Source organism: Oryzias melastigma, linkage group LG24, assembly GCF_002922805.2.
Source record: "Oryzias melastigma strain HK-1 linkage group LG24, ASM292280v2, whole genome shotgun sequence".
Lineage (NCBI taxonomy): Eukaryota > Metazoa > Chordata > Actinopteri > Beloniformes > Adrianichthyidae > Oryzias > Oryzias melastigma.
The window spans coordinates 21,596,823-21,621,520 of record NC_050535.1 but is presented as its reverse complement, the minus strand read 5'-3'; the positions used below and the strand labels follow the sequence as shown (position 1 = coordinate 21,621,520).

Here is a 24,698-nt window from a genome sequence, read left to right as displayed (position 1 = left end):
ACGTGAGGAACACAGCGGTGGATGAGGAGGGGGAGGGGGGCGATCCGCAGTACACGAGTGACCCGAACCGTGGTTACTGATCTGTACGGATCACAGATTATCCGTAATCCACCACACCCCAAGTTTCATCCATAGCCGCTGGCAAGGAAAGTGCTAACAGCACCAGCCGAAGGCCAAAAGTATATTACAGCTGTAGAGTTTTGGAACATCATAGAGAATCAATGGGTTTCTGCAGCCACAACTTGGCGGACCAAAAGATGACCTTTGGTGGGCCAAATGTGGCTCGTGGGCCCCACTTTGGGCACCCGTGATCTAAAGAAAACTGCATCTTAAAAATCCTAAAACATCTGGAATAAAGTTCACGAGAGCCAGCTGCAGACATCTGCTCTCAAAAGGTACTAGCAACTGTCGAGCACGGCGGTGGAAGAGTAATGGTTTTTGCTCTCTGCTGCCCTGGTCAGGACTGGGAGAACAACGCGAGCCGTGCGGTCTCTCTGCGGAAGGAAGTGGAAGCCGTCACCCAGCTCATCATCCAGTGGCGCAAACTGGAGCTGAAGTAAGAAGAAGAAAAGCGTCTGAGACTTTATTATGTATTTGTTGGGATTAAAATACACACGTTCACAGATACAGCAGTGTGCAATGAATTCTGGGAGAGGTCAGAGGTGAAGGCCTCTGACGTGTTTTTGAATCAAACAATGAATAGAATGAATAGAGAAGAACGGATCTTAGTGTCTATTTAGGTGAACGTCTTTGGTGATATTAGAAATAGAATATTACTAAAATACGTTAGTTATTATTAGTAGTAAACGAGCTGTTCACTTATATCATCAATATCAACATTTACCATCAATAGAGTTTCAATGACTTTATAATAGTTCTCTATATTTGTAGCTGTCTGGAGGATCCTGACTGTGTGTAATAGTACACTACTCCTCTGATGATGTTTTGTTGTTAGTTGTTGGTCAAACAGTTTAGACAACGCCATGATCCGACACTCGCAGAAGTCCAGCAGACATTGGTTCTCCATCTACCAGCTGGTGGAAAGGTATCTAGAGGAGCAGAGGACGGAGAATGACTCAGGTGAGTATCAGAACTCCCAGAAACCATTGATCCTACTGAGACATGAAGGGCTCCCTCCTCTTCTTCATCCAGGTGAGGTGGAGCGCCTCTCTCTGTCCTCGGCGTCCTCCACGCTGCAGGCCTTCATTGAAGGCTCCTCTCTGGGCGAGTTCCACACGCGCCTCGGCATGCTGCTGAGCTTCCACTGCCACCTCCTGCTGGTGCCGGACCGGCCCGGACGAGGTAGTTACGGTGAAGTCTAGAGACAGAGGGGAAACCTGTGTCTAAAATCATTTACATTCTTTAGGAAAACTTAAGGATGTGACGATTCTTTGTGAATCAGTTAAAAAAAACATTCAAACTCGTCGACATGTTTATTGATACAGAAAATTAAAAAATCGTTTGTCTGGGCCTGTGCCTGAATTTAGAAAAATGCAGAGCAGATCACATTTCTCCATGCAGGCTCACTGTGAGTGTGTGTGTGCATGCGTGGCTTGGCTGAATCGTTACATCATTAGGAAAAATATGTTCTTTTAATATTGACCTGGATTTGGAGGCAGTGGAAGACGTTCTTCCTTCTCCTGGTGTTCAGATCAGGTCCAGCATCTGCTGCTGGATCAGAGTTGATACCAGTCTGTCTGTGTCTGCAGAGTCTTTGTCGGCTCTCCTGTGGAACCTCCACAGATACTACAGCCAGTTCTCTGACAGCATCCAGACCAGAATCTCTCAGCTCAGACAGCCCATCGAGAAGGAGCTCAGGGTACACTCGTCAACCATGAATGAATGCTTCCAGCTTCACTCAGCTCTGCTGTGATGACTGACTTCCTCCTTTCAGGACTTTGTGAAGATCTCCAGGTGGAACGACGTCAGCTTTTGGTCCATCAAGCAGTCTGTGGAGAAGACTCACCGGTATGACGGACTCATCCTCCTGAACGTCAGCGCTGAAGATGAAACTCCCTAACGCCTCCTTTCTCCTCCTTTCTCCTCCTTTCTCCTCTCTCAGCACGCTCTTCAAGTTTGTCAAAAAGTTTGAGGAAGCTCTGAACAGTCCCAGCGTTCCCGCTCTGGTGGAGCAGGGAAGCAGCTTAAACCCGGATGAGGTGGACGCTAACCTGGAGGAAACTCCTCTTCATCGCGTCCACCAGGCACTGAGGAACGCGCCGCCTGGAAAGGGCAAAGATCTGCATGTGGAGGTCTCATGAAGTCCGCTTGGAGGTCCTCCTCATGGAGAGGCCGTTCTCCAATCAGCTGCTTTTGGTGTTTCAGGGTGAAGGTCCAGAAGGAGACGTGGGCTCTCTGCAGGCCCGTCTTCCCGCTCTGTTCAGGAAGATGAAGAAGATGTGTGTTCAGCTGCTGAAGAAGAGCCCGCTGCCGGAGCTGACGGAGGATCTGGACTGCTTCACCGGTACCACAGTTATCCAAATGGTTCTTCAATTCCCGTCTGGATTCTATGAGTTCAGAGCCTTTAGGCCACATGTGTCAAAGTCGAGGCCCGGGGGCCGGATCCGGCCCTCCGAGTAATTCTATCCGGCCCTCCAGATCACTTTATTTTATTCTTAATATTAAGGGTTCGATGTTATCTTGGGCTTATTTGTAACTTGAATAAATTTTGGCGAAATATATTTTTATGGAAAGTAAAATACTGAAAGTTATTTAATGTTCAAGTTGGTTTAATCTGAAATAATATTTCTGCCTTTATATTATTCATAATTGTGTTTTAAAGGTTTAAAAACTGGCATTCTGTTAGCTTTTTGGAATAGTTTGGCATTTTTTTAGGCTGTTTTCAGTTTAGCTAATATTTCAGCTACATGCTATCTGTTTAGGCTTTTCTTTGTAAGTTTTCCTTCAGGCTGTTTTGGAGTTAGGCTAATATTTACATGCTAGTTGTTTTGGCCAATTTAGTCTAATTTTTCAGTTTTTTAGGCTATTTTGAAGTTGAGCCAAATTTTTAGCTACATGCTAGCTGTTTTTTTAGGCTAATTTGGCATTTAGGCAATATGTTAACTGGCTATCAGCTTCAGCGTTTTCAGCTATTAATTTCAGCATCTTCAGCTCTCAACACTAACATCTTTAAAACGTTACAGTTTTAAAGTTTTAAAAATTGGAATTCTGCTAACTTTTTGGACTATTTTGGCATTTACTAAGATTTCTTTAGGCTATTTTGGAGTTTAGCTAATATTTCAGCTACCTGCTAACCATTTTGGCTAATTTAGTCTTTCTTTTTTCTTTCTTTTTTTAGGTTATTCTGAAGTTTTGCTTTTTCCAGCTACATGCCAGCTTTTTTGGCTAACCTAAGTTTTTTTTCCTTTTTTTTAAGGCTAATATGGCGTTTTTGCGAATTTTTTTTTCAGCTTCAGTGTTTTTGGCCATCAGCACTAGCATCTTCAGCAGTCAAATTCAGCTTACAGCATTCACACTAACATTATCTCGGATAATGTTATTTATCTAGTTCATAATTATGTTAAAAAGTTACAGTTTTAAAGTTTTAAAAATGTAGTTTTAGAGTGTTCAGTTAATGTTTATCCTGTTCGGCCCGCAGCCTAAGCTGTGTTTTGGGACCCTGTGCGGTTGAGTTTGACACCCCTGCTTTAGGCTGTCTTCCACTTCCCCCTCTCATGTCTGAACTCAAACCTCTTCTGTGTTTTTTCCAGGTGAAGTCATCACCAACATGCGCGGGCTGCAGAGCCTCAACATCGACCTGACAGCGGATAAGGAGAAGCAGAAGGCGGAGGTGAAGCACATCCTGCAGCAGAAGCAGAGGGCTCTGTCCGACCTGTTCAAGATGCTCGCTGCCATCGGTCAGCCCCCCCCCTCCTGTACCGTCCTCCTCTCAGCACCTCAGAGCTTCAACCTGTCCTGCTCTTTTCAGGCCTGTCGTACCGCAAAGGCCTGACGTGGAACAGAACTGCAGACTCTGAGAAAACCCTCAGCATGCCGCCGCTGGAGATGAGGACGGGGGTGTTGACCGGGAGGAGCCAGGACCCCGCAGAGAACATGTAACCCCAGAGTTTCATCGCTTTACTCTTCATTTAGATAACCTGTAATGAGCAGACACAGTTAACATGTTCTGATCTGGACATTAAAGGAAGGAGGGGCCTCTGGACACATGCAAGATGGCGTCAGAATCAATCTCTAGCCGGAAGCGGAAATTTCCTAAACTTTAGGAAACCATTTCAAAAATGATATTTTAAAAAGTTTTCAGAACTATCAGTTTTTAAGCTTTTAAATGTGAATAAACTGTAACTGTCTAACAGTTTAGTGTTAAAGATGAGCTTCAAATGAATAGAGAACAATAATCGTTTGATTTATTTCAAGTCAATATTAACAAGTGTTATAAATTGTAGATGATTTAACCACATAGAAAGACACAAACTTACTTATTAAACCATGGTCCGGGTGAATACTCGATTCTGATTGGCTGCTGGGTGTGGATCAAGTAAGGGATAATACCAGACGAAGTGTGCATTATGGGAAATGAACGCACGACACGGAGGCCTGAACCGTGAAGTGCTAATTTACCTTACAAAAAGTTAAATAAAGCATCAGTTCAGAGAGAAAGTTCATCCATTACTGCTTGTTTGTCCAGATGATGAAGGAAAAATGTGTTTTAAAGAAGCCTACGCAGTGATATCGAACATTTGGTCTGTGTGACCGGAACTTCTTTTTAGGTGTGCATTATCACTTTTTAATCCACACCCAGCAGCCAATCAGAATCGAGTATTCACCCGGACCGTGGTATAATACTTTAGTATCTAATGAATCATAAAGGAGTAAAAGCTAGTGCTTAGGACAAATACACTTGGAGAATAAGGCCTAAACACGTTTGAGCTACAACTGACCACCTGGTGGCGCAATAGAGCCAAAATTGATAGAGCATATAAAGATTGGTTTGAAGTATCTATTTACTCACTCTTCTCCCAATTGAGCTTTACAAGCTACTATTGAAAGCACTTTAATGTCTTTAAAACTGAAGGACCAGTAGCGATCCAAAAAACATGACAGAATAAAATATAATAAGAAGAAGAAAAAAGATAAAATATACTGAAGAATTACAAAATCCTGCTCTGATTGCTTTTGGCAATCTGGCATTCGCAGTGGGTGGGGGGTTCGGTGAGTGGGTGGGAATTACAACCAATGAGCACTGTGCTGGTAGTGTCCATTGATTGTCCTGCAAGCAGGGGGATTGTCCAGCTCACCTGGTTGTATAGACTCATTGTTCATCTGCACACATGAAACTGTTGCAGGTTGCTGACGGAGCTGCTGTCGGCGTGGGACGGGTGTCAGAAGTACTTCTACCGTTCGTGGGCCCGGAGAACAGCCCTGCAGACGGCCCTGCAGCACGCCGCTAAGGTGAGGAGGCGGAGCGCCGCGCGGCGTTCACTGACGAGCGTCTGCTTCACGCCGCTGTGTTTCTGCAGGAGCTGGGCGTGGGGAACATCGACCGCTGTCGAGGCTTCTCCTCTCACCTGTTCAAGCTGCTGCTCGGACAGAGGCGTCGGCTGGTCCGGGTCACCGAGAGCTGGGTCCACCTGCGGTGAGACGCTTCAGAACCACTTTCATGACCTTTTAAAGTCTAAAGCTGTTTGGGTCTGATTTACAATCCCATGATTGAATATTTTAAGCTTATTTTAGGTCTTAAATGTAATAGAAGTTTGAAGAACACGTTCTCAAATCACTAAAGATTAAACGTTTTTCTCTTAAAGGAAGTTGACCAGCAGCATGCAGAGTCTTAAAGCTCATGCCCAGACCCCTCCTGAGGACTGGGGGTGCACCCTCCCTCCCCAGGACCCCCTCCAGGACTGGGTGAGGCGGGGCCGGCTGCTGGCCGCTCAGTGCGCTGCCGTCCTGCAGCAGCTGTCCTGGCTGCTGCAGTGCTGTCCTGAAGATGGCCAGCAGAGGGAGCATGCGAGCAGCCCGCCCCCTCTGAGCTGCCTGTCCCCGGCAGCGGCCCCGCGCCAGCCCCCAGGCCTCCTCATGAGGAGGGGGGACGCTGTGTGGATGGAGCTGCAGCAGCATGTGGTGGAGATGCTGACGAGGACCCAGAAGCTGCAGCAGGACCTGGGTTCTGTGGGTCAGGGGGGCTCGGTTCTGCTGACATGGTAAGCCGCTCTGACCTCTGAGGACGCTGAAGGGAAACCCGTTTGGATCACGGCGTATCTGTCTGCAGGAGCAACTTTGACACCTGCTGCTCGGCCGCGGAGCAGCTGGGAGGCGTGGCAGCTCAGATGTCCGGCGTGGAGAAGCACTTCTCGCCGTCCACGTCTGTGGGCGGTCCTGACTGCCAGCCGGCCGTGACCCAGAGTCTGCGGTTTGTCCGAGCTCAGGTGGAGGCTTTCGGTGCAGACTTCACCGCCTGGAGGACGCAGCTGCTCTGTCTGGGGCCTCAGCACTCCGGTGAGAGCGGGAACCATCCTGGTTACACACTACCGTGACCCGAACTCTGACGGTCCTGCTGCTGTTTTTCAGACGAGCGGTCTGGTTTCTCCTCTGAGTTCTCTGCTGAGCTGGAGGGAAACATCAACACGGTGCTGTGCGCCGTTCAGACTCTTGTCAAGAGAAGCCAAAGAGATCAGGAGGAAGAGGAGAAAGGTGAGATGTGAGCGTGAAGCCTCATTCTAGCAAAGGTCCAGGAGGGAGGAGCTTAATGTCAAAGACATCACAGAAACACTAACCTCTGACCATGAAAGGCTGGACTCTCAGTTTGAAACTGGTTTTGTTTGTCCAATTTTTAGAGTTTTTAACATGTTTTTGTGTCATTTTTCTTATGAAAAAGAACAAATGTAATAAGAAATCATTTTGTTTTGCATTTCCGAGTGTTCCTCACAAGATTCTTCTCTGTTCTCAGATGCTGAGGAGGAGGAGGAGGCGCCTGCAGACCTGCTGAAGCCGGGTCACCTGACTCGCCTCCTGGAGGAGGAGCTGGAGGCCGAGCTGGAGGCTCTCTCTGCTGGAGACGTTTGCGTCCGGCTGGAGAAACTTCTGCACAGCCTGAGGAGTCGCAGAGACTCGTGTTCTCCTCAGCAGCTTCAGGTTCAGATGGCAGGAAGAATCTGAGAGAATTCCGACTCCTCTGGGTGTTAATCTGTCTTCTGGTCCTCGTTCAGGAGGTCAATGACGCCTGCATGAGGCTGCTGCGTCTGCATCCACTGCTGGAGGTTTACTGCGATACGCTGCGCTATTATCTCAGCGTGTCGCTCGGAGTCCATCGGAGCACCGGGAAGCTGCTGTCCGTCCTGGCCAGCATCTTCACGGAGCTGGCTCAGAAGGTTCTCGCCGCTGAAGTGCCGGTGCAGCCAGAGGACGGGACTCAGCAGGACTAACCTCTACGCTGGTGTCTCCTCAGGGCTTCTGCCTGCCTCAGGAACTCATGCCGGGAGGAGACGGAGAGGGCGCCACCGAGTTCCACGACTACGAAGGGGGCGGGATTGGCGAGGGCGAAGGCACCAAAGACGTCAGCGACAAGATTGAGAACGAAGATCAGGTGATGATGAAGCATACGGACAGACATGGACACACAAAGACGGAAACGGACGGATACAGATGGAAACTTACAGACGGAGATATATGGATACAGACGGACAGACAGACTGAAACATTCAGAAACAGACGGATACAAACGGAAACATGCAAATACAGACTGAAACTTACAGACACAGACGGAGATATATGGATACAGACGGACAGACAGACTGAAACATGCGGATACAGACGGACACATTCGGATACAGATTAGTGGAGCAGCTAACTCAAAAAATCTTTCATTTTATGATACAAGCATGAAATTTGGCTGAAGTACTTATAAGACACCAAATTTTAAGAAAAAAGTGCTAGCCACTTTATATTCCAAAATGGCGGCCATTTTCCAAGATGGCCACCAAAGGTTGTTGGTGTAATGAGTTACATTGAAAAAATATGAGTACTTCATCAGGTAAAATGAGGTTTTTATTGCTAAACATTACAGGGATATTAACTGGCATTTTTTAGGCAGAAAGAGCTCATCCTCACTGCCACCCTGGCATTAGCAGTCCATTTTTGGGGCAAAAAACATTGAAAACATCATCAAGTAAACTATTCTTATGATATTCTGCCAACTTTACTGCCATGGCGGCCATCTTGAAAAAAATGGTGGCCATTTTGGATTTTTGTGTCGCTAGCACTTTTTTAATGTAACTAGACCCAGAGACTATAACTGTACCAAATGTCATGCTTGTATCATCAACTGAACGATTCTGGCTAAAAATGACACTAAGCTGCTCCACTAGATAGACACATACGGAGAGATTGGAACTTACTGATACTTCCGGGTACAGACGGAAACATACGGAAACATACGGATACATACGGACACATACGGGTACAGACGGAAACATACGGATACAGGCGGACACATACGGATACAGACGGACACATACGGATACAGACGGACACATACGGACACATACGGATACAGACGGAAACATACGGATACAGACGGACACATACGGAAACACACAAACACCAGTGACTGCAGAAGAGAACTGGAGTGAGCGAGTTTGACTCAGCTTCACGAAAACAAAAACAGTGGAATTTAAACTGCAGCTTCTTTTCCTTTTAGCTAAATCTCTGCTTGTAGGACTTTCTGAAGCCCGCATCATCACCACCCCTTCTTCTTCCTCTTCTTCTTCTTCAGGTGGAGGACGTCTCACAGGAAGGTCAGGACAAGGAGGAGCAGCAGGAGAAGGGGAACATTAAGTCAGAGGAGAACGCCGTAGAAATGTCTGAGGACTTTGACGGCCAGATGCACGATGGAGATGAGAACGAAGAAGAAGGTGGGTCAGACCTGGAGGTGATGGGGGCGGGGCTTCAGCAGGAACAGCAGTTTCTGAACCCTTCTGAACGGATGTTTTTCTCCAGATAAAGACGATGAGTCGGACAAAGAGGAAGATGAGGAGCTCGACAAGAAGATGGGAGATCTGGGAGAAGGTCAGACGGACACCCTGGATGAGAGGATGTGGGGGGACGAGGAAGACGAAGACGAGGATGGAAGTGAGAAAGAGGAGGAGTCTGGACAGGGCATGGATCAGGTATGTCGGCATCGCTGAGGACCTCCGGACCTCCATCTGTAGATGTTTGTGTTAGAGTTCTTGCTCTTGTGCTGAACTACAGGGAGAGTCGGAACTCGTAGCCAAAGATGAAAACTTGGACTCTGCTGAACCAAACAAGGAGAAGAAGAACGAAGAAGAAAAAACGCCAGAGGATGACGGAGAGCAGATCAATGAGCAAGGAGATCAGGTAGAAGCACCAACAGGTTCACCAGACCTTTAAAAAATCACTCTGACGTTTTAGTGTCATTTGCTTTGATAGAAAGTTAAAGGGTTAAGATGTGATACAAAAACAAATGACGAAACAAAAAGTGGAAATTTATATTTGTAATGATTTTTAAAGAAATGACACAACAGCTGGGAATATATAAAGTATGATCTTATTTTTTATTCAGTATGTAAGGGATAATGCTCAACAGAGTGTGCATTATCAGAAATGAAGGCGCTTCCGGGAAGTGCCTTCATTTCTGATAATGCACACTTCGTTGGGCATTATCCCGCTTATACCATGATAAATGAAAAAATAATTAAATATTCAATCAATATTTAGTCTTTATTCTTCAGTTTAGATCATTTTTGCAGACTATTTGATACGTGATGCAGCTTGTTGTCACTAAGCTGACACAGACCTCATGTGCAACGTAAAGGGTTTCACATTTGAAAGGAAGACACGGACAAATATGGATTTATTTTTTAAGTTAAGCCTTTAGTGGGCAGCTAGAACACAGCACACAATCAGCTTCTGTCTTAGTGTTTCATTTTACAGAAGGTTTAATAGGCTGAAAACTGAAAATATGAGTGTTAAACAAATCAGTGATGTGTGAGATCAGGGAAACACATTCTAACAGGGTACGTATCTCAGCACCACACAGGGGAAGCTGTCGGACCTTTTCTTGAAGCTGCTGTCTCTCTTTTCCCTCCAATGTAGTTTCTGCCATCGCCTCCATCCACTCTTTGATCATTTCAGTCACTTTTTGTGCTTGCCCAAAATCCTTTCCACTCGTAGTGAGTTCTCGTGAACTGGTTGTTGTGCTGCACATTCGTATTGTCTGCTCAGCTTGTGCATTTTCTGGCGTGTCATTTGTTTCAAAAGTTTTGTCTCGTAGAGCCGTTTGATATCAACACTTTTGACAAGAGCAGCAGACTCCATGCTTGGAATCCACACCGACCTTGTAGAGCTCACTGCTGCCAAATGAAAGCGAAGGTTTCGCTCCACTCATCCCAGAAGACACGATTTGATTTTCAGAGTTCACTTTTCTCATTTTAGACGGGACAATTTATCACTCGATCACTTTACATCCCAACAAGTAAACATCAGCACATCGATAGGGGCGGCTGAAGGACCCCGGTCCGTACGTAGCTGTCCTCGCGTGCCTGTTCAAAAATCACTGTGGTTAAAAATGAATGTAATATACTTTTTTATTAAAAATGCTTGGCAGTCCGGATAAAAGGGTCTCGGGGTCTGGACCCGCACCGCGGCCCGCCAGTTGGGGACCCCTGATCTATGAGATCAAATCAGTATCAGCTTAAAGTGAGCGAAAAAACAGGCATTGTAAATAAAAACAAATGAAGATTCGAAAGCAGTTTTAAATTTGAAAATACATATTTTATAAATGAAAGAATATTGAAAAAAAAGTAAATTTAACTTGAGTGAATAAACTAAAACTGTTACCGATATTATTTTTTCAAATGTTAGAATTTCTTTCTTTTTCAATTTTGCAATAATTACTTCAAGTTTTCAAATTTTTGTTGACAATTTTATATATATTCTTTTCAAAATTTCAATTAATTTATCAAGTTTTCAATATTATTTTTTTATTTTATTTTTTCAATTTTTCAATTATTCCTTCAAGTTCCAATATGTATTTTCCAGTTTTAAGCTGCCTTAAAATTGTTCTTTTTCACACTTACAAAGCTTGTTTTTCAAATATTCAATTTTGTTTTTCATTCACTTTAAGCTGATCCTGATTTGACCCAATAAATAACAAATAAAACAATTGACTGATTTTTCAGTACGTCTCCCTTTACCTTACAAAAGGAAAGCGATAGAAATGCTGACCGTCATGATCGGTTCGATAAAGCATCAGATCAGACCGAAAGTTCACCTCTTACCGCTTGTTTTTGTCCAGATTATGACGCAAAAGTTTGTTTTAAAGAAGCCTGCGCAGTGATACAGAACGTTTGGTCTGTGGGACCTGAAATTTATTTTTTAGGTTTTCACTATCACCGTGATTTATCACTTTTTAATCCACACCCAGCAGCCAATCAGGATCAAGTATTCACCCGGACCGTAGTATAAAAACATATTTAATCATTTAAGTTTGACATGAGGATTTTACAGCTCATTTGGTAAATGAAGCTCAGAAAAAGAGGAGGTTTTTTTTGTCTAGTTTGGGAAAAAGATCTGGGATTGTTGAAAAGCTAAAAACATAAACAAATAATTATTAATAAATGATTAAAAAGATTATCTGCTTTTCTCAAGAACAGAAAACAAAATCTTTCTGACCTTCATCAATCATCTGCTGATCCCTTCAAAATAAAAGTCCTTCAAGCACAAATGTTTGAGTTGATTTCCCGCATGAAGAAAACAGGTTGGGTCTTAGAATGGAGCCCTGAGGTTCTCCACTAACATTTTTGGGGATTCTGAGAAAAACTGAAGCTTCATGAAGAATCCGACGTTAGAATGAGCTTCAGGAGCGGGTTCTCAGAGTTCTTCTCCGTCCGTTCCAGAGGGACTTTGACGAGAACGAGGTGGACCCGTACCACGGACAGCAGGACAAGGTGGCCGAGCCGGAGCCCATGGAGCTGCCAGAAGACCTCGCCTTGGGCGACGACGAGGAGGGGGGCGATGAAGAAGAGGGTGAGTGTGAAGAATCCAGAAGAACATTTCTTCTCCAGCTGAAGCAAGAAGTCTCCTGCTCAAATGTTCACTCCGACTCTTTAGGGGAGAACCCGTTTGACCTGGATGACAAAGTCATGGACCAGGAGGTGAAGGAGGAGCAACCTGGAGATGAAGGAGAGGGGATGGAGGAGAAGCAGCCGGAAGAGGAAGAGGGTCAGGAACCCAAAACTGAGGAGGAGAACAAGGAGGAAGGAGGTGATGGGGCAGAGGTGAAGGAGGAGGAAGAGGAGCCAAGTGAAGAAAAAGAGGAGGAGAAAGAAGAGAGAGATGGAGATGCAGGAAATAAGGAGGCGGCGGCGGTTCCTGTGGACAAAGGAGCTGACCCAAAGGTGTGGATGGAGATCCAGAGATGCAGACGGTGTAGACTCACAAACTGCTCTCACCAAGAATGTTTGTTCTTTTTGTTTTAATTCTGGGCCACAGGATGAGGAAGAAGGTGAGGATGAGGAGCAGCCGGACTCCACTGAGAGGAAGGAGCACAGCACCGACGGTCAGACCGGAGACGACAACCTCCAGAGCGACGCGGCGGTGGAGGTGGCGGGGGAGGCGTCGCAGAGAGACCAGGCCAAGGAGGTAACCCTCAGAACGGAACGTTTTACCCATGAGGCTTTGCTGCAAAGCTGTTTTTCTGAACACAAAAATAAAACTGCAAACATTTGACATGATCCGGATTTCTGTGGCAGAACCAGTTCAAACCCGGGACTTTGAATCCTGCTTTTTTCTTTTCTTTGTTCATTGTTCTTTAGTTTATTATCTATGGGGTCAAATCAGCTTAAAGTGAATAAAAAACTACATTAAAAAGTTACAAAAAAAGGAATTATTGAAAAATTGAAAAAATAACATATAAAACTTGAAAGAAATGTCAAAATAAAAAAAGTACATTTGAAACTTGAAAAAAATACTAAAACCTTCACCAATTTAAACAAATAATGTTTATTTGAACTTTCAACTTTTCCTGTTTGCTCTCATTTCTCTGTTTTTAGTTTCAATTCAGAGTTCTGCTGCTGAGATGATCCTACTTTTAAATGGGGGCGGAGCTTTGAACTCATTGGCTGAAGTTGATTTTTATGGATAACAGTCTTAGTTTTTTTAATTCAAGTTTAAATTGTACTTTTTTCAAATTTTCCATATTCCTTTCAAGTTTTCTATATCATTTTTTCATATACTGAAAAATTATTTTTCAGTTTTTTATAATAAGTTTTCAATATGAATTTTCGAGTTTCAAATTTTCTTTTTTTTTTTTATTTTCAATCTGTTTTTTTGTTTACTTTAAACTGACCCTGATTTTACCCCAAAATTATCTTTCTTAGACTTCAGATACTTTTGGATTTAGCTGTTCATTTAGCATTAGTAGCAAATGTTTCTGCATATTAGAATAATTCATAGTTATTGGACTCTTTCCACTGGACTCAGTGAGTTTATTGAATTTTCCACATAACCATAAATTTCAACAAAAGAGAATACAACTCTTTACCAAATGCCTGTTATTCTTTTTCTTTACTGCATATATGCAAGTTATGTAAATAATAGTGCTGCCATGCAATCATTTTTTGTATAATTAATATTTTTTTCAATCTAACCTAATCATTGCTGTGAAAAGTATGAGGTCAAACCAGGACCAGCTTAAAGTGAATGAAAAACCAGATTGAAAATTTAAAAAAAGATTTGAAAGCAGTTTGAAACTCATAAATACATATTAAGAACTTGAAGGAATTATTCTAAATTTGGAAAAAAATGAAAAAATAATATTGAAAAAAGGGGTAAATTTGAAACTTGAATAAAAAACTTGTTATAAAAAACGTCTATTTGTACTTTCAATATTAGCTGATCAAAAAGCCCCGCCCCCATGTAAAATTAGGATCAGCGAAAGCATAAAAACTGAATCAAACCTGAAAACAGAACTGAAAAAAAAATAAGAAATAAAAAAAGAAAAAGTACAATTTTTTAATTGGTAACAGTTTTTTAAGTTTTATATTTACATTTTTTCATTTTTTTAAGCATTTCTTTCAAGTTTAAAACATATATGTAGGACATAGTTTCTGCAGAGTGGTTATTTTCTTCTTAACCCTTTAACATCACAGCTGCAGTATTTCTTTTCAACCGTTAACACGATCATCGTGTTAACGGTTGAAAAGTTACAATACGTTAAAGATTTTGAGTTTAAGCATCTCTGGCAGTGCCTCAGGTGTTTAAGGTTCACGATAAAAATAATCATTTTAATCTAAATTTTCTTCATTTATATGTCCTTCATGATCAGAAAAATGCAACAAAACGTGTCAAAAACACCATTGTCTTGGGAGTGGATTGTTAAAGATGTGTCTGATAGGAGCACGGCAGCGGAGCGGCGGACGCCAGCCAATCAGAGGGTCACGAGTCCAAGCTGACGGCCAGGATGGCGTCTCAGTCGCAGACGCAGAGGAAGACTCAGGTCAGTGTTTTTGCTTCTCCTCCTGCTGTGATCGTCTTCAGTGGGATTCAGCTGGAGTCTCTCCCTGCAGAGCTACAAAAGGAAACCGGGCCGAGCGGAGGAGGAGCGGTCCACCGGCGACTACAACGAGCGCATCAACAAGCGGCTGCGGACGGTGGACAGCAGCGAGGAGCGCTCCCAGAAGAACAAGCCTAGCGACGGGCAGCAGGAGTCGGACCTGTACGAGCACGTCAGAGAGGGGGAGATGGACTACGACGCTCAGACTTACGGTCTGCATGAACCTGCTGATGATCTCTGTAGAAACGTCCTCCTGATGAGGGACTGCTCCGTCTGCTGCAGATGTTGCCAGTCTGGAGCAGCAGAAAGCGATGGGGCCGCAGAAGAATCCCAATGAAGATCAGGAGGAGGAGGATGTTGCCATGGAAACGGAGCAGCCGGAGGAGGAGCTGAAAGCCGCTGAGGTCCAGGAGCTGAAACCGGAGCAGCTGGACTCCTCCAGATCCTCCCGGAAAGGTTTCAGCATCTCTCCGGCCTGACTCCAGACCTGCTGAAGAGAGAGGAGTCGCTGATGTTCTCCTCACCTGTTCTCTCAGGCGCAGACGGCGGGGAGATGGAGGTTCAGAGGCAGGCAGAGGAAGAGGAGGACGAGAGGCAGAAAGACCGACAGCAAGCTGGAGACGAGGAGCGAGCTGAAAGGAGCACCGAGTCCACCGTCCACACCGTCCCAGAGCTGCTGATGGAGGACACGCAGGTGGAGAACATGCGGCTGAGGCTTTTTGTTGGTTGTTAACATGAACTATGTCTTTTTTGGCACGAACAAAAGCTAAAATATAAAAAGAAACTAGCATCTCTTAAAATGAGATTTTTTTTTTTTTTTTTTTTTTTTTAAAGAAGCTCAAAGAACATATGTTCAAAATAAAAGACATTCTGTGCCAAACAGGATCATCTCAGTGCAGCTCTGAACAGCTAGTAACCAATGTTATGCAGCATAAGATGATATGGGGTTTTAACTCATAAAAGATCAAACTTTTACCAAAGTTTTGCTTTCCATATAAATCTGTTCATTCTGGAGGTAGAGTTGATCAAATAAGACGTCTTCAGGTCAACAGGATGTAAAAACCTACAGAGTTTATCATCTATGTGAACCTCAGACATCAGTTTATACATTTAACTAATACAGATTTTCTAAATGCTACTTAAGTAATCGTCACTTTAAAAAAAACTATTTTATTTTTCTTTTCTTTTTCCCCTTATCAGTCTTACTCTGCTGGGTTTAGTTGTTTTAGTTTGGGGTTGGACCTTGGTAGTCTTAGTGTACAGGCTGCTGACTCTGACGGTCGACATGGCTGGATCAGCAGTCTCCATGACTTATTTTATGTTTTATAAAGAGATAAAAGAGCCTCGTGTGGATCTGCTGCTGCAGGTTGCAGATCCCTGCTCTAGAAAAAGAGGAAACACAACAACTCAGGGTTTCATATTTACAGCTCAAATATATTATTATAAATATTATAAAAAAAGGGATTTCTGATTGAAAATATGTTTGTGTTTTCAAATCTTTTATTAATAGATAAACAGTTAAAAAAACCTGACATTTCTGCTTAAAAAAAGACAAAATGTTTTGTAACCTGTTTAAAAAAGGTTTAAGATTGACTAAATTTTCCCAAAAAAGTGTATTTTTTCATTGTTTTCCGCAACGCTTTAAAAAAAATTTAATTCACATATTTTTATTTTTGATTAATATTAAAGAAGAAATGTACCTGCCCTTTTGATCGATTTCTCGTTATAACGAGATCAACTATTTTGTCAATATCTTGATAATATTTTGTTATAATGAGTAAACTTTTCGTTAGAATGAGATCCACTACTTGTTATTACCAGAAAACAGAGTTTGTTGTCTTAACAAGATAATGAAGAACCTCAGACTTTACCTGATTTAAGTCTCTTTATTTTATTGTTGAAAGCAGAAACAGTGGAAAAAACACTCCCCAAACTTTGTTTTTTGTCTGTTTTTTTTATTTTTTATTTTTAGTGGATCTACGCTCTTTAAACGTCTTCATTTCGTCTCATGCATTTATGTTACCCCGCTGAGTGTTTCTGCATGGTGCGTTCACTGAGCTCTGTACATTAGCAGCAAAACAAAGCAGTTTACCAGAGAAAATGTCGAACAGCAGAATTGATTCATTTAAAATGTATTGATTTACTAGTATCAACATTTATATCTGAAAAATGTCTTTGTTTTGGTGCGGGTTGTATAAAAATGACAGTAGCATCGTAGCAGACTGAGTTGGGCAGAGTGGCTGCTTGGGTCCGCTAATGTCGGGAGTTCAGTGAACGCACCATTCGCAGTTCTCGTTATCTGAGTTATCTCGTTTTCTTGTCATAACGAGTTGTTAAATAAGTCAGTTTTCTCATTCTAACAAGATCATATGTTTTTTTTCTCAAGAAAACAAGGTTTTTTTTCTTATTCTAACACGATATTATCTCGTTTTTTTTCTAGAAAACAGACTTTGTTTTGTCATCAAAACAAGTTATTATCTCGAGAAAACAAAGTCCATTTACTCATTCTAATGAGATCATATGTTGTTTTCTTGAGAAAACGTTTGTTTTCTAGTTATAACGAGTTATCTCGTTTTCTCTAGATAACGGACTTTGTTTCTCGTCATATTCTTGTTGATATGAGAAAATGATCCACAGAAAAAATGAGGACAGGCTGTTTTCGGCTTCCATAGAAATGCGTTCTTTAAAACCTTAAAAAATAAAGAACTTTGTTATTAAAATTTTCCTACAGTTTTGCAGTTTTTTATTAAAATGAAATATAATCTCAAAAAATATAACAAAAAAATAAATTGGCTCAAAATGTTTAAAAGTTTAAAATTATTTATTTTAGTAATAAATGAAATGTAAAATGTCCAGTTGTAATTTGATACATGTATACACACAAACTAGATTATTAAACTATGCGGATGACATGAATCCCACCTCAAAACCAGAGTGAAGGATTCTGGGACATTTCTAAAAGGTCATTTCACTTTTAGATATTTTAGTTTTGTGTGAAGTTGAAGCCTCGAGAAGCCTCTGATGCTTCAGGCTGGAAGCCCCGTTTCATTTGCATGTTTTCTCTGCAGAGAGAAGACAGAGACCCTGAGGAGCTGAGGAAGGAGATGGAGCTGCAGCTGGAGGCCTGGAGCAGACTGGGACCAGGGACGCAGGAGGAGGTGAGGTGGAGCAGGGCGCCTCCTTCTGTTTTCTGGAATCAAATATTCAGAAGGTCTTTGAGTTGTTTGGAGAAATATGGAGGTGGTAGTGGGATGATGTGGGAGTATAGAAGAATCGTAACTCATGTAGGCAGGCAGATGTAAATCCAACATCTGGATCCTGAACTTCTTCCACTTGATGGAAGCTTTCAGACATCTATGAAGGAGCAGATGTTTGTCATTTTGAAGGAACTGGTTCTGAAGGTTTGAAAAGCAGTCAATCTGGATCACTAAGAACCTTCCCAGGCTTCTAGAGAGTTCTACTCCAGACAAAAGTCTGCAAGAACTCTGAGGTTCTGCTTGTGTTCCAGGAGAGCCAAGCCGCCTGCATGTGGCACCGGTACCAGAACCTGACGGCGGCTCTGTCACAGCAGCTGTGCGAGCAGCTCCGCCTCATCCTGGAGCCCACGCAGGCCGCCAAGCTGCGGTCAGTGCAGGCGCCCCGTTTGTCCCCACGGGGTTCGAGCACCAATGTGACGCGTGTGATGCTGTCCGCTCCACAGGGGAGACTACCGCACAGGCAAACGCCTGAACATGAGAAAGGTCATCCCGTACATCGCCAGCCAGTTCCGCAAAGACAAGATCTGGCTGAGGAGGACCAAACCCAGCAAGAGGGAGTACCAGATCTGCCTGGCTGTGGACGACTCGTCCAGCATGGTGGACAACCACTCCAAGCAGGTGAGAGTTTCTGCAGGAAGTCCTCAGAACTTTCCATGAAGCCTCAGAGCTGATTGAAGGCGTTGTGTGTTCCAGCTGGCCTTCGAGTCACTGTCAGTCATCATCAACGCTCTGACGCTGCTGGAGGTCGGACAGGTGTCTGTGTGCAGGTGACAACAGTTTGACTTTTTTGACCAAAATAATCACAGATCTCTTCATTCTGTCCTGCAGCAGTCCTGGGCTGCAAGGTCAAAGTTATGTTTGCAATTCAGTAAGGATGTAATCGGGAAAAAAAATGATTCAAACTCATCAACATGTTCATCACGAAGTTTTGAAGTTTAGACTTCCTGAGGCGAAACCCAGGAAGTTTAAACTGAGAGTCATAAGACTTTATTTAAATTTATGTGTGATTAAAAAAAAAAAGAAAGGTCTGCGACATGATCCATGAGATTTCAGTCTCGGCCCACGAGATTTGAGTCTCGGCCCACGAGATTTGGTCACGACCCACGAGATTTCAGTTGTGACCCATGAGATTTGGTTGAGGCTCACAAGATTTTAGTCATGACCCACAAAATTTGGTCACGACCTATGAGATTTCAGTCGCAACCCATGAGATTTGAGTTGCGACACACAAGATTTGAGTTGCGACCCACAAGATTTGAGTTGCGACCCACGACATATGGTCGCAGCTCATGAGATTTGAATTGCGACCATTGAAATTTGGTCACAGCTCACGAGATTTCACGACCCACGAGATTTCAGTCGCGACCGACGAGATTTCAGTCGCAACCCCCGTAATTTGGTCATGACTCACAAGATTTGAGTCTTGACTCACGAGATTTCAGTTGCGACACACAAGATTTCAGCCGTGACTCACAAGATTTCAGTCAAGACCCACAAAATTTTGTTGCAGGTCATAAGATTTCAGTCTTGACTCACTAGATTTATGTCGCGACCCACGAGATTTCAGTCGCAATCCGCAAGATTTTGTCGCAGCTCATGAGATTTGAGTCTTGACCCACGAGATTTGAGTTCCGACACACAAGATTTGAGTTGCGACACACAAGATTTGAGTTGCGACACACAAGATTTGAGTTGCGACCCATAAGATTTGAATCGCGACCCACGACATATGGTCGCAGCTCATGAGATTTGAATTGCAAACATTGAAACTTGGTCACGAGATTTCACGACCCCTGAGATTTCAGTCGCAACCCCCGTGATTTGGTCATGACTCACAAGATTTGAGTCTTGACTCACGAGATTTCAGTCGCGACACACGAATTTCAGCCTTGACTCACAAGATTTCAGTCAAGACCCACAAAATTTTGTCGCAGGTCATAAGATTCCAGTCTTGACTCACTAGATTTATGTCGCGACCCACGAGATTTCAGTTGCGATCCGCAAGATTTTGTCGCAGCTCATGAGATTTGAGTCTTGACCCACGAGATTTGAGTTGTGGCTCACGAGAAGCGAGTCCGCCGTAAATAGGTCAGAGCTGTTTGCAGGACCCGCCGTCTTCATTTTTCTGATCCTCACTTTTACCAACCAAACCTGTGAAAACACCAGGCTGATCAAAAGTTTAACAGGAAACATCAACATGAATCCGTGACTAAACTGATTCTATTCAGTGAAGCACGGTGGTGGGAGTATTATGCAGCTTCAGATGCTGGAACGTTGCTGACTTTTGTGGAGTAGACATCAAGTCCTGCAGCAGATCATAAATGAACTTCCATGGCTGAGAATCAGGAAGTCTCATTCAGATGGTGGTGACATCACAGACACATTCTGGGTTTGTTTTTTTCTCAGCTTTGGCGAGCAGATGCAGCTGCTGCATCCCTTCCAGCAGCAGTTCAACGACGAATCGGGAGCTCGCATCCTCCGGCTCTGTCAGTTCCAGCAGAAGAAGACCAGAATCGCTCAGGTAGGAAGCAGCTGCAGCTTTCCAAAGGTTTCTCTGTTGTTCCAACCTGTCCTCATCTCTGCTCTGCAGTTCTTAGAGAGTTCCACCAAGATGTTCCTCTCAGCCCGTCAGCAGATTCCTGGATCCTTCAGCTCAGGTGAAAACTCGTCAACCTGCATGTTCAGTGATTATTCTGACTTCACCTTTTCTTGTATAAATAACATTTTAAATGCTTCACTGCCTTTGCTTCAATGAAACGATCAAAACAAGTTTGAAAGGTGAAGAAATCTCTTTAGACCGGGCATAGTTCTGAGCTGCGAGTGTTTCCTGCGCCGTCCACACTCGCAGCTCAGAGTTTTGGACTCACAATATTTTTGAGTCGCGACCTATAAGATTTGAGTTGCAACCTACTTGATTTTTTGAGTTGCAACCTTCAAGATTTAAGTCGGGACCATGATATTTTTGAGTCGCTGCCTACGAGATTTGAGTCCCGATCTATGATATTTGAGTTGCAACCTACTATATTTGAGTCGTGACCTCAAAGATTTGAGTCGTGACCCACGACATTTGGGTCACGGCCCATCAGATTTGAGTCGCGATCCACCAAATTTGAGTCGCGGCCCACCAAATTTGAGTCACCGCCCACCAGATTTGAGTCACGGCCCACCAGATTTGAGTCGCGACCCACGAGATTTGGCTGTGACCTACAAGATTTGAGTCGTGACCTATGAGATTTGATTCCCGGCCTACGAGATCTGAGCTGAGACCCTCAAGATTTGAGTCGCGGCATACGAGATTTGAGTCGTGACCCACTAGATTTGTGTCGTGACCTACGAGATTTAAAGTCTTGACCCACGAGATTTCCCATGAGATTTGAGTCACGACCCACGTAATTTCTTTTGGTTTGTGGCTGTGGTTCCTCCCCAGAGACGGCTCAGCTGTTGCTCATCGTGTCTGACGGCAGAGGCCTGTTCCTGGAGGGGAAGGAGCGCGTGACCGCCACGGTGCGAGCTGCACGCAACGCCAACATCTTTGTGATCTTTGTGGTTCTGGACAACCCCAATTCACGGGTAAGAGGCGCCGAGGTGGAGTCCGATTTCTGGACCTGAACCTCATGCTAAACTCCAGCTCTGTTCTGCAGGACTCCATCCTGGACATCAAGGTTCCCATCTTTAAAGGTCCGGGAGAGCTCCCGGAGATCCGCTCCTACATGGAGGAGTTCCCCTTTCCGTTCTACGTCATCCTGCGGGATGTCAACGCGCTGCCGGAGACTCTGAGCGACGCGCTCAGGCAGTGGTTCGAGCTGGTGACAGCGGCAGATCCGTGACCCGCCGCTCACGCTCTGATCGGACAGCAGAGATGGAGAAGAACAGAGATCTCTGATCCGCTGTCCTGCAGGTCCATGAAGATCCACGGATCCACCTGTGATGGAAGTGACCTTCACCTCATCTCAAGCACTTTGGAGCAGAAGCTGCTTCTGTCAGGAAAGCATCGCGATGAGCTTTAAACCAGAACCTTAACATGTATGACTGATGCTGAACCAATCACCCTTTCACAATAAAAGAACGAGTAAGAACATTCAGATGATCCAGAAAATGTGAACTCAGTCATGAACTTGAAGCTCTGAAGTGCTGACCAGAGAAAAGGGGACGAGTCAGGAGATATTTTTAATGCAGAAGCCACACTGAAGAAGAAGAAGCCATAAACCTTTTCAAGAAATTAAAATATTTTCACTTCTTATGCAGGTGTGTTTACTATTTTATTGTTGAGGAAAAAATGGTGAAAAGGAGTTTGTGATCTGTAGATCTGCTGTTTACAATTAAAGACTATGAAAAATATCAACATTTTTTCTGGCTTAAAATAAACTCATTGTAAAGGACAAAAGCAAAGGGTCCTAATTAGTTTTCATAAAGCTTTTCTTAAGCTTTGAAAATTTTCTTTGGAACTTCTTGATTTGCAAGAGAACTCAATGAAACTGCACATTCAGGTTTATTTTCTGTAGCGTTCAAGGGGGGTGAATATGAAGTATTCAATCCCAAAGTTGGTTGAAAAATATAAATTTTATTAAACTGAAATTTAAAAAAATTATCCTGGGAGCACCACCTTCGTAATGAAGGAAAATATTACTCATCAATGATCAACCGCTACTTCTAATCAATAAAGTAATCAATTAATCAGTCTCTCAATTTTAGCGTGAGTGTCTTTACCCTGTGAAGGGACTTTACCACAAAGAAGAAAATAATGATATCAAACAACAACGTCCTTTTTAATATTTATTGAATAACATGAGGTTAAACAAGCAGAGATGCTGGACGTAAAAGCATGGAAAGCAATGAACATATGTGGAACACAGAATATAGCTTCAACTAATAACTAGAAATAGATAAATGAGAAGAAAAGACACAATATTAAGGGTGGAAAAAGCTAAATGTGTGGATGCATTAAGTGTGTGTTGTGCATAAAAATGTGGTGTTACTGATCTGAGAATAAGCTATTCTTAAAAGGAGGAATTCAAAACGGGGCAAAGATGTTACTCTTGCAAAAATAGTTAATCTTTGTTCTAACCACCAGCAGTTGACTGTATGAGCGAAGTTCGACTTCTCACCATGCGGTCTGGAGATCTGGGTCAGCTCTGCCAGGAAGGATGGTTGATCCCGTTCCTGGCTGGATGCTTCAGGACAGTCGTGGAGATCTGCAGCCAGGTGTAGAAGGAAAGGGAACCTGCGGTTCTGCTGGTTCTGCTCTGTTCAGTCACTTAGCTTCTGGGGTGGTCGAACGATTTCTCTATTCCGTTTTGTGGCCAAAAAGTATAAGTCGCAAAGCTGGCCGGACAATGAAACGTATCGACTGGTCTAGCATTAAAAATCAGTTTCAAAATAAAAGCATCAAAAATGGTAAAAAGTTGGAATCAGTCTATGAAATAAACTGAAGACAAAAATGTTAAAAAGGAAGAAAGCGCGCGAAAAAAAACGTGATCTTAAGAAGAACTTAGATGTTTCTGTTCTGTTCCTGTTCTGGCTTCCGGCTTATCAGCCCTGTTGGCTTAGAGGCGTGTTGTTGAGCCTGAGAAGCCTTGAGAAGGTGTGAGAAGCCTGAGAAGCAGCTTGCTCTGGCGTGTGCGCCAGGATTTTGAATTTGAGAGGCAGGGCCAGAATCGCCCAATCCGTGGGGATTTGAGGCGTTTTACAATTGGAGGTAATTTAAATGTCCCAATGAGCTCTGGCTATCAAATATCAGGGGCGTAACTTTATTCTGGTCTCTGGATGTGTTTATTCGTAATGCTGAATTAACAACAAAGGGGGTTTCTATCAAATGAAGTTATCAAAAAGTTTGTAAAACCCTATATGTGTGTGTGGATCCTATATGTGGCACATAAAATGCTTCCCAAAGTCCACATAAACACAGAAAAGCAATTCTCCAAGCTTTGACGGTTACACAATGAATAATTCAAAGATTTTAACCTCAAAGTAGTTGTGAATCTTCTTCTGTTAGGAATAAAGGTTTGATTACACACATGTTATAATATGACATTTCTTGGAGCTGTGGAGAGATGTTTTACATGTTAGATCCACTGAACAAAAGCCCTGTGATTTAAAATATAAGAAAAGTTACGAAGGGTCACATGTTTCAAACAAAGGACTCTGAGTGTCTGTCGGGAATGCTTGGAGACTCTCCAGGGGGTCAGCCTGCTGGAACCATGACACCTTTGACGATGACAGGCTGAAATTAACCAGAGTTTGGAATGCAAAATAGTCAGGGTTCTGGCCCGGAATAATGACTTAACATCCAAGTGAAAAATAGAGGTTTCAGACAACTTTATGGCCCCCTTGCTGGAAGAGGAACTCTGTTATCTTGGGAAAGGGCACTCCACATAAAAGTTGGGTGACCAAATGGTCAACACAGGTTATCACAGTTGTTTCCAAGGGTGGAATGCTACATTTCTAAAATGTTTGTTCGAGACGCAACAGAAAATTTATGGTCCATCGAATCAGATGTTACATAAAAGCAGTATGAATTTTTACTCATATTTAGAGGTCTTTTCAAAATAATAATAATCCCTTCCCAGCCAGGAAGGCCGAGTGGGCCCCATATTGTTTAAAAGTGAGCAGAAAATGTGGACCCTAATTGGGTTTGTCAGCAGTTTTCGCAGTGGCCCCATCTGCAGTTGGCCAGCTCACTACGCTAGCCAGCCGCCTAGAGGACAGCGTAGGGAGCTAGCAAGGAGTGTCTGCCTAGCATAACGAGCCGGCCTACAGTCTGCCGACTCCAGCTAATAGCGTAGCGAGCTAGCTCTGCCGGCCCTTGATAGCTAACTGCACTGTCCATCGGGCGACTGGGTAGCGTAGTGAGCCGGCCTACAGAGTGCCCATTTAAGCCAATGTGGGCAAACACAGGTGGGGCCACCACTGAAACT

At 43.5% G+C, this 24,698-nt stretch overlaps 1 protein-coding gene across 2 annotated transcripts in view; it reads left to right on the top strand.

The window, feature by feature from the left end:
• mdn1 (midasin AAA ATPase 1) overlaps window positions 1-22,168 on the top strand; it is a 73,846-nt gene extending 51,678 nt beyond the window's left edge. The window contains exons 68-102 of one of the 2 annotated variants that reach the window (XM_024291598.2): window positions 462-556; window positions 956-1,080; window positions 1,153-1,302; window positions 1,710-1,819; window positions 1,895-1,968; window positions 2,063-2,252; window positions 2,326-2,464; window positions 3,711-3,857; window positions 3,929-4,055; window positions 5,304-5,409; window positions 5,478-5,593; window positions 5,763-6,158; window positions 6,227-6,453; window positions 6,526-6,648; window positions 6,905-7,089; window positions 7,164-7,325; window positions 7,403-7,540; window positions 8,729-8,867; window positions 8,953-9,122; window positions 9,205-9,330; window positions 11,871-12,000; window positions 12,085-12,371; window positions 12,466-12,615; window positions 14,369-14,470; window positions 14,541-14,739; window positions 14,810-14,983; window positions 15,064-15,221; window positions 17,596-17,685; window positions 18,036-18,151; window positions 18,228-18,402; window positions 18,478-18,551; window positions 20,191-20,305; window positions 20,375-20,441; window positions 21,212-21,354; window positions 21,426-22,168. In XM_024291598.2, the coding sequence (XP_024147366.1) occupies window positions 462-556; window positions 956-1,080; window positions 1,153-1,302; window positions 1,710-1,819; window positions 1,895-1,968; window positions 2,063-2,252; window positions 2,326-2,464; window positions 3,711-3,857; window positions 3,929-4,055; window positions 5,304-5,409; window positions 5,478-5,593; window positions 5,763-6,158; window positions 6,227-6,453; window positions 6,526-6,648; window positions 6,905-7,089; window positions 7,164-7,325; window positions 7,403-7,540; window positions 8,729-8,867; window positions 8,953-9,122; window positions 9,205-9,330; window positions 11,871-12,000; window positions 12,085-12,371; window positions 12,466-12,615; window positions 14,369-14,470; window positions 14,541-14,739; window positions 14,810-14,983; window positions 15,064-15,221; window positions 17,596-17,685; window positions 18,036-18,151; window positions 18,228-18,402; window positions 18,478-18,551; window positions 20,191-20,305; window positions 20,375-20,441; window positions 21,212-21,354; window positions 21,426-21,611 (5,211 nt within the window). In that variant the 3' untranslated portion in view covers window positions 21,612-22,168. The remainder of the gene's footprint in view (window positions 1-461; window positions 557-955; window positions 1,081-1,152; window positions 1,303-1,709; window positions 1,820-1,894; window positions 1,969-2,062; window positions 2,253-2,325; window positions 2,465-3,710; window positions 3,858-3,928; window positions 4,056-5,303; window positions 5,410-5,477; window positions 5,594-5,762; window positions 6,159-6,226; window positions 6,454-6,525; window positions 6,649-6,904; window positions 7,090-7,163; window positions 7,326-7,402; window positions 7,541-8,728; window positions 8,868-8,952; window positions 9,123-9,204; window positions 9,331-11,870; window positions 12,001-12,084; window positions 12,372-12,465; window positions 12,616-14,368; window positions 14,471-14,540; window positions 14,740-14,809; window positions 14,984-15,063; window positions 15,222-17,595; window positions 17,686-18,035; window positions 18,152-18,227; window positions 18,403-18,477; window positions 18,552-20,190; window positions 20,306-20,374; window positions 20,442-21,211; window positions 21,355-21,425) is intronic. The other variant, XR_004947279.1, reaches the window with a different exon arrangement.
• Window positions 22,169-24,698: the final 2,530 nt, after the last annotated feature.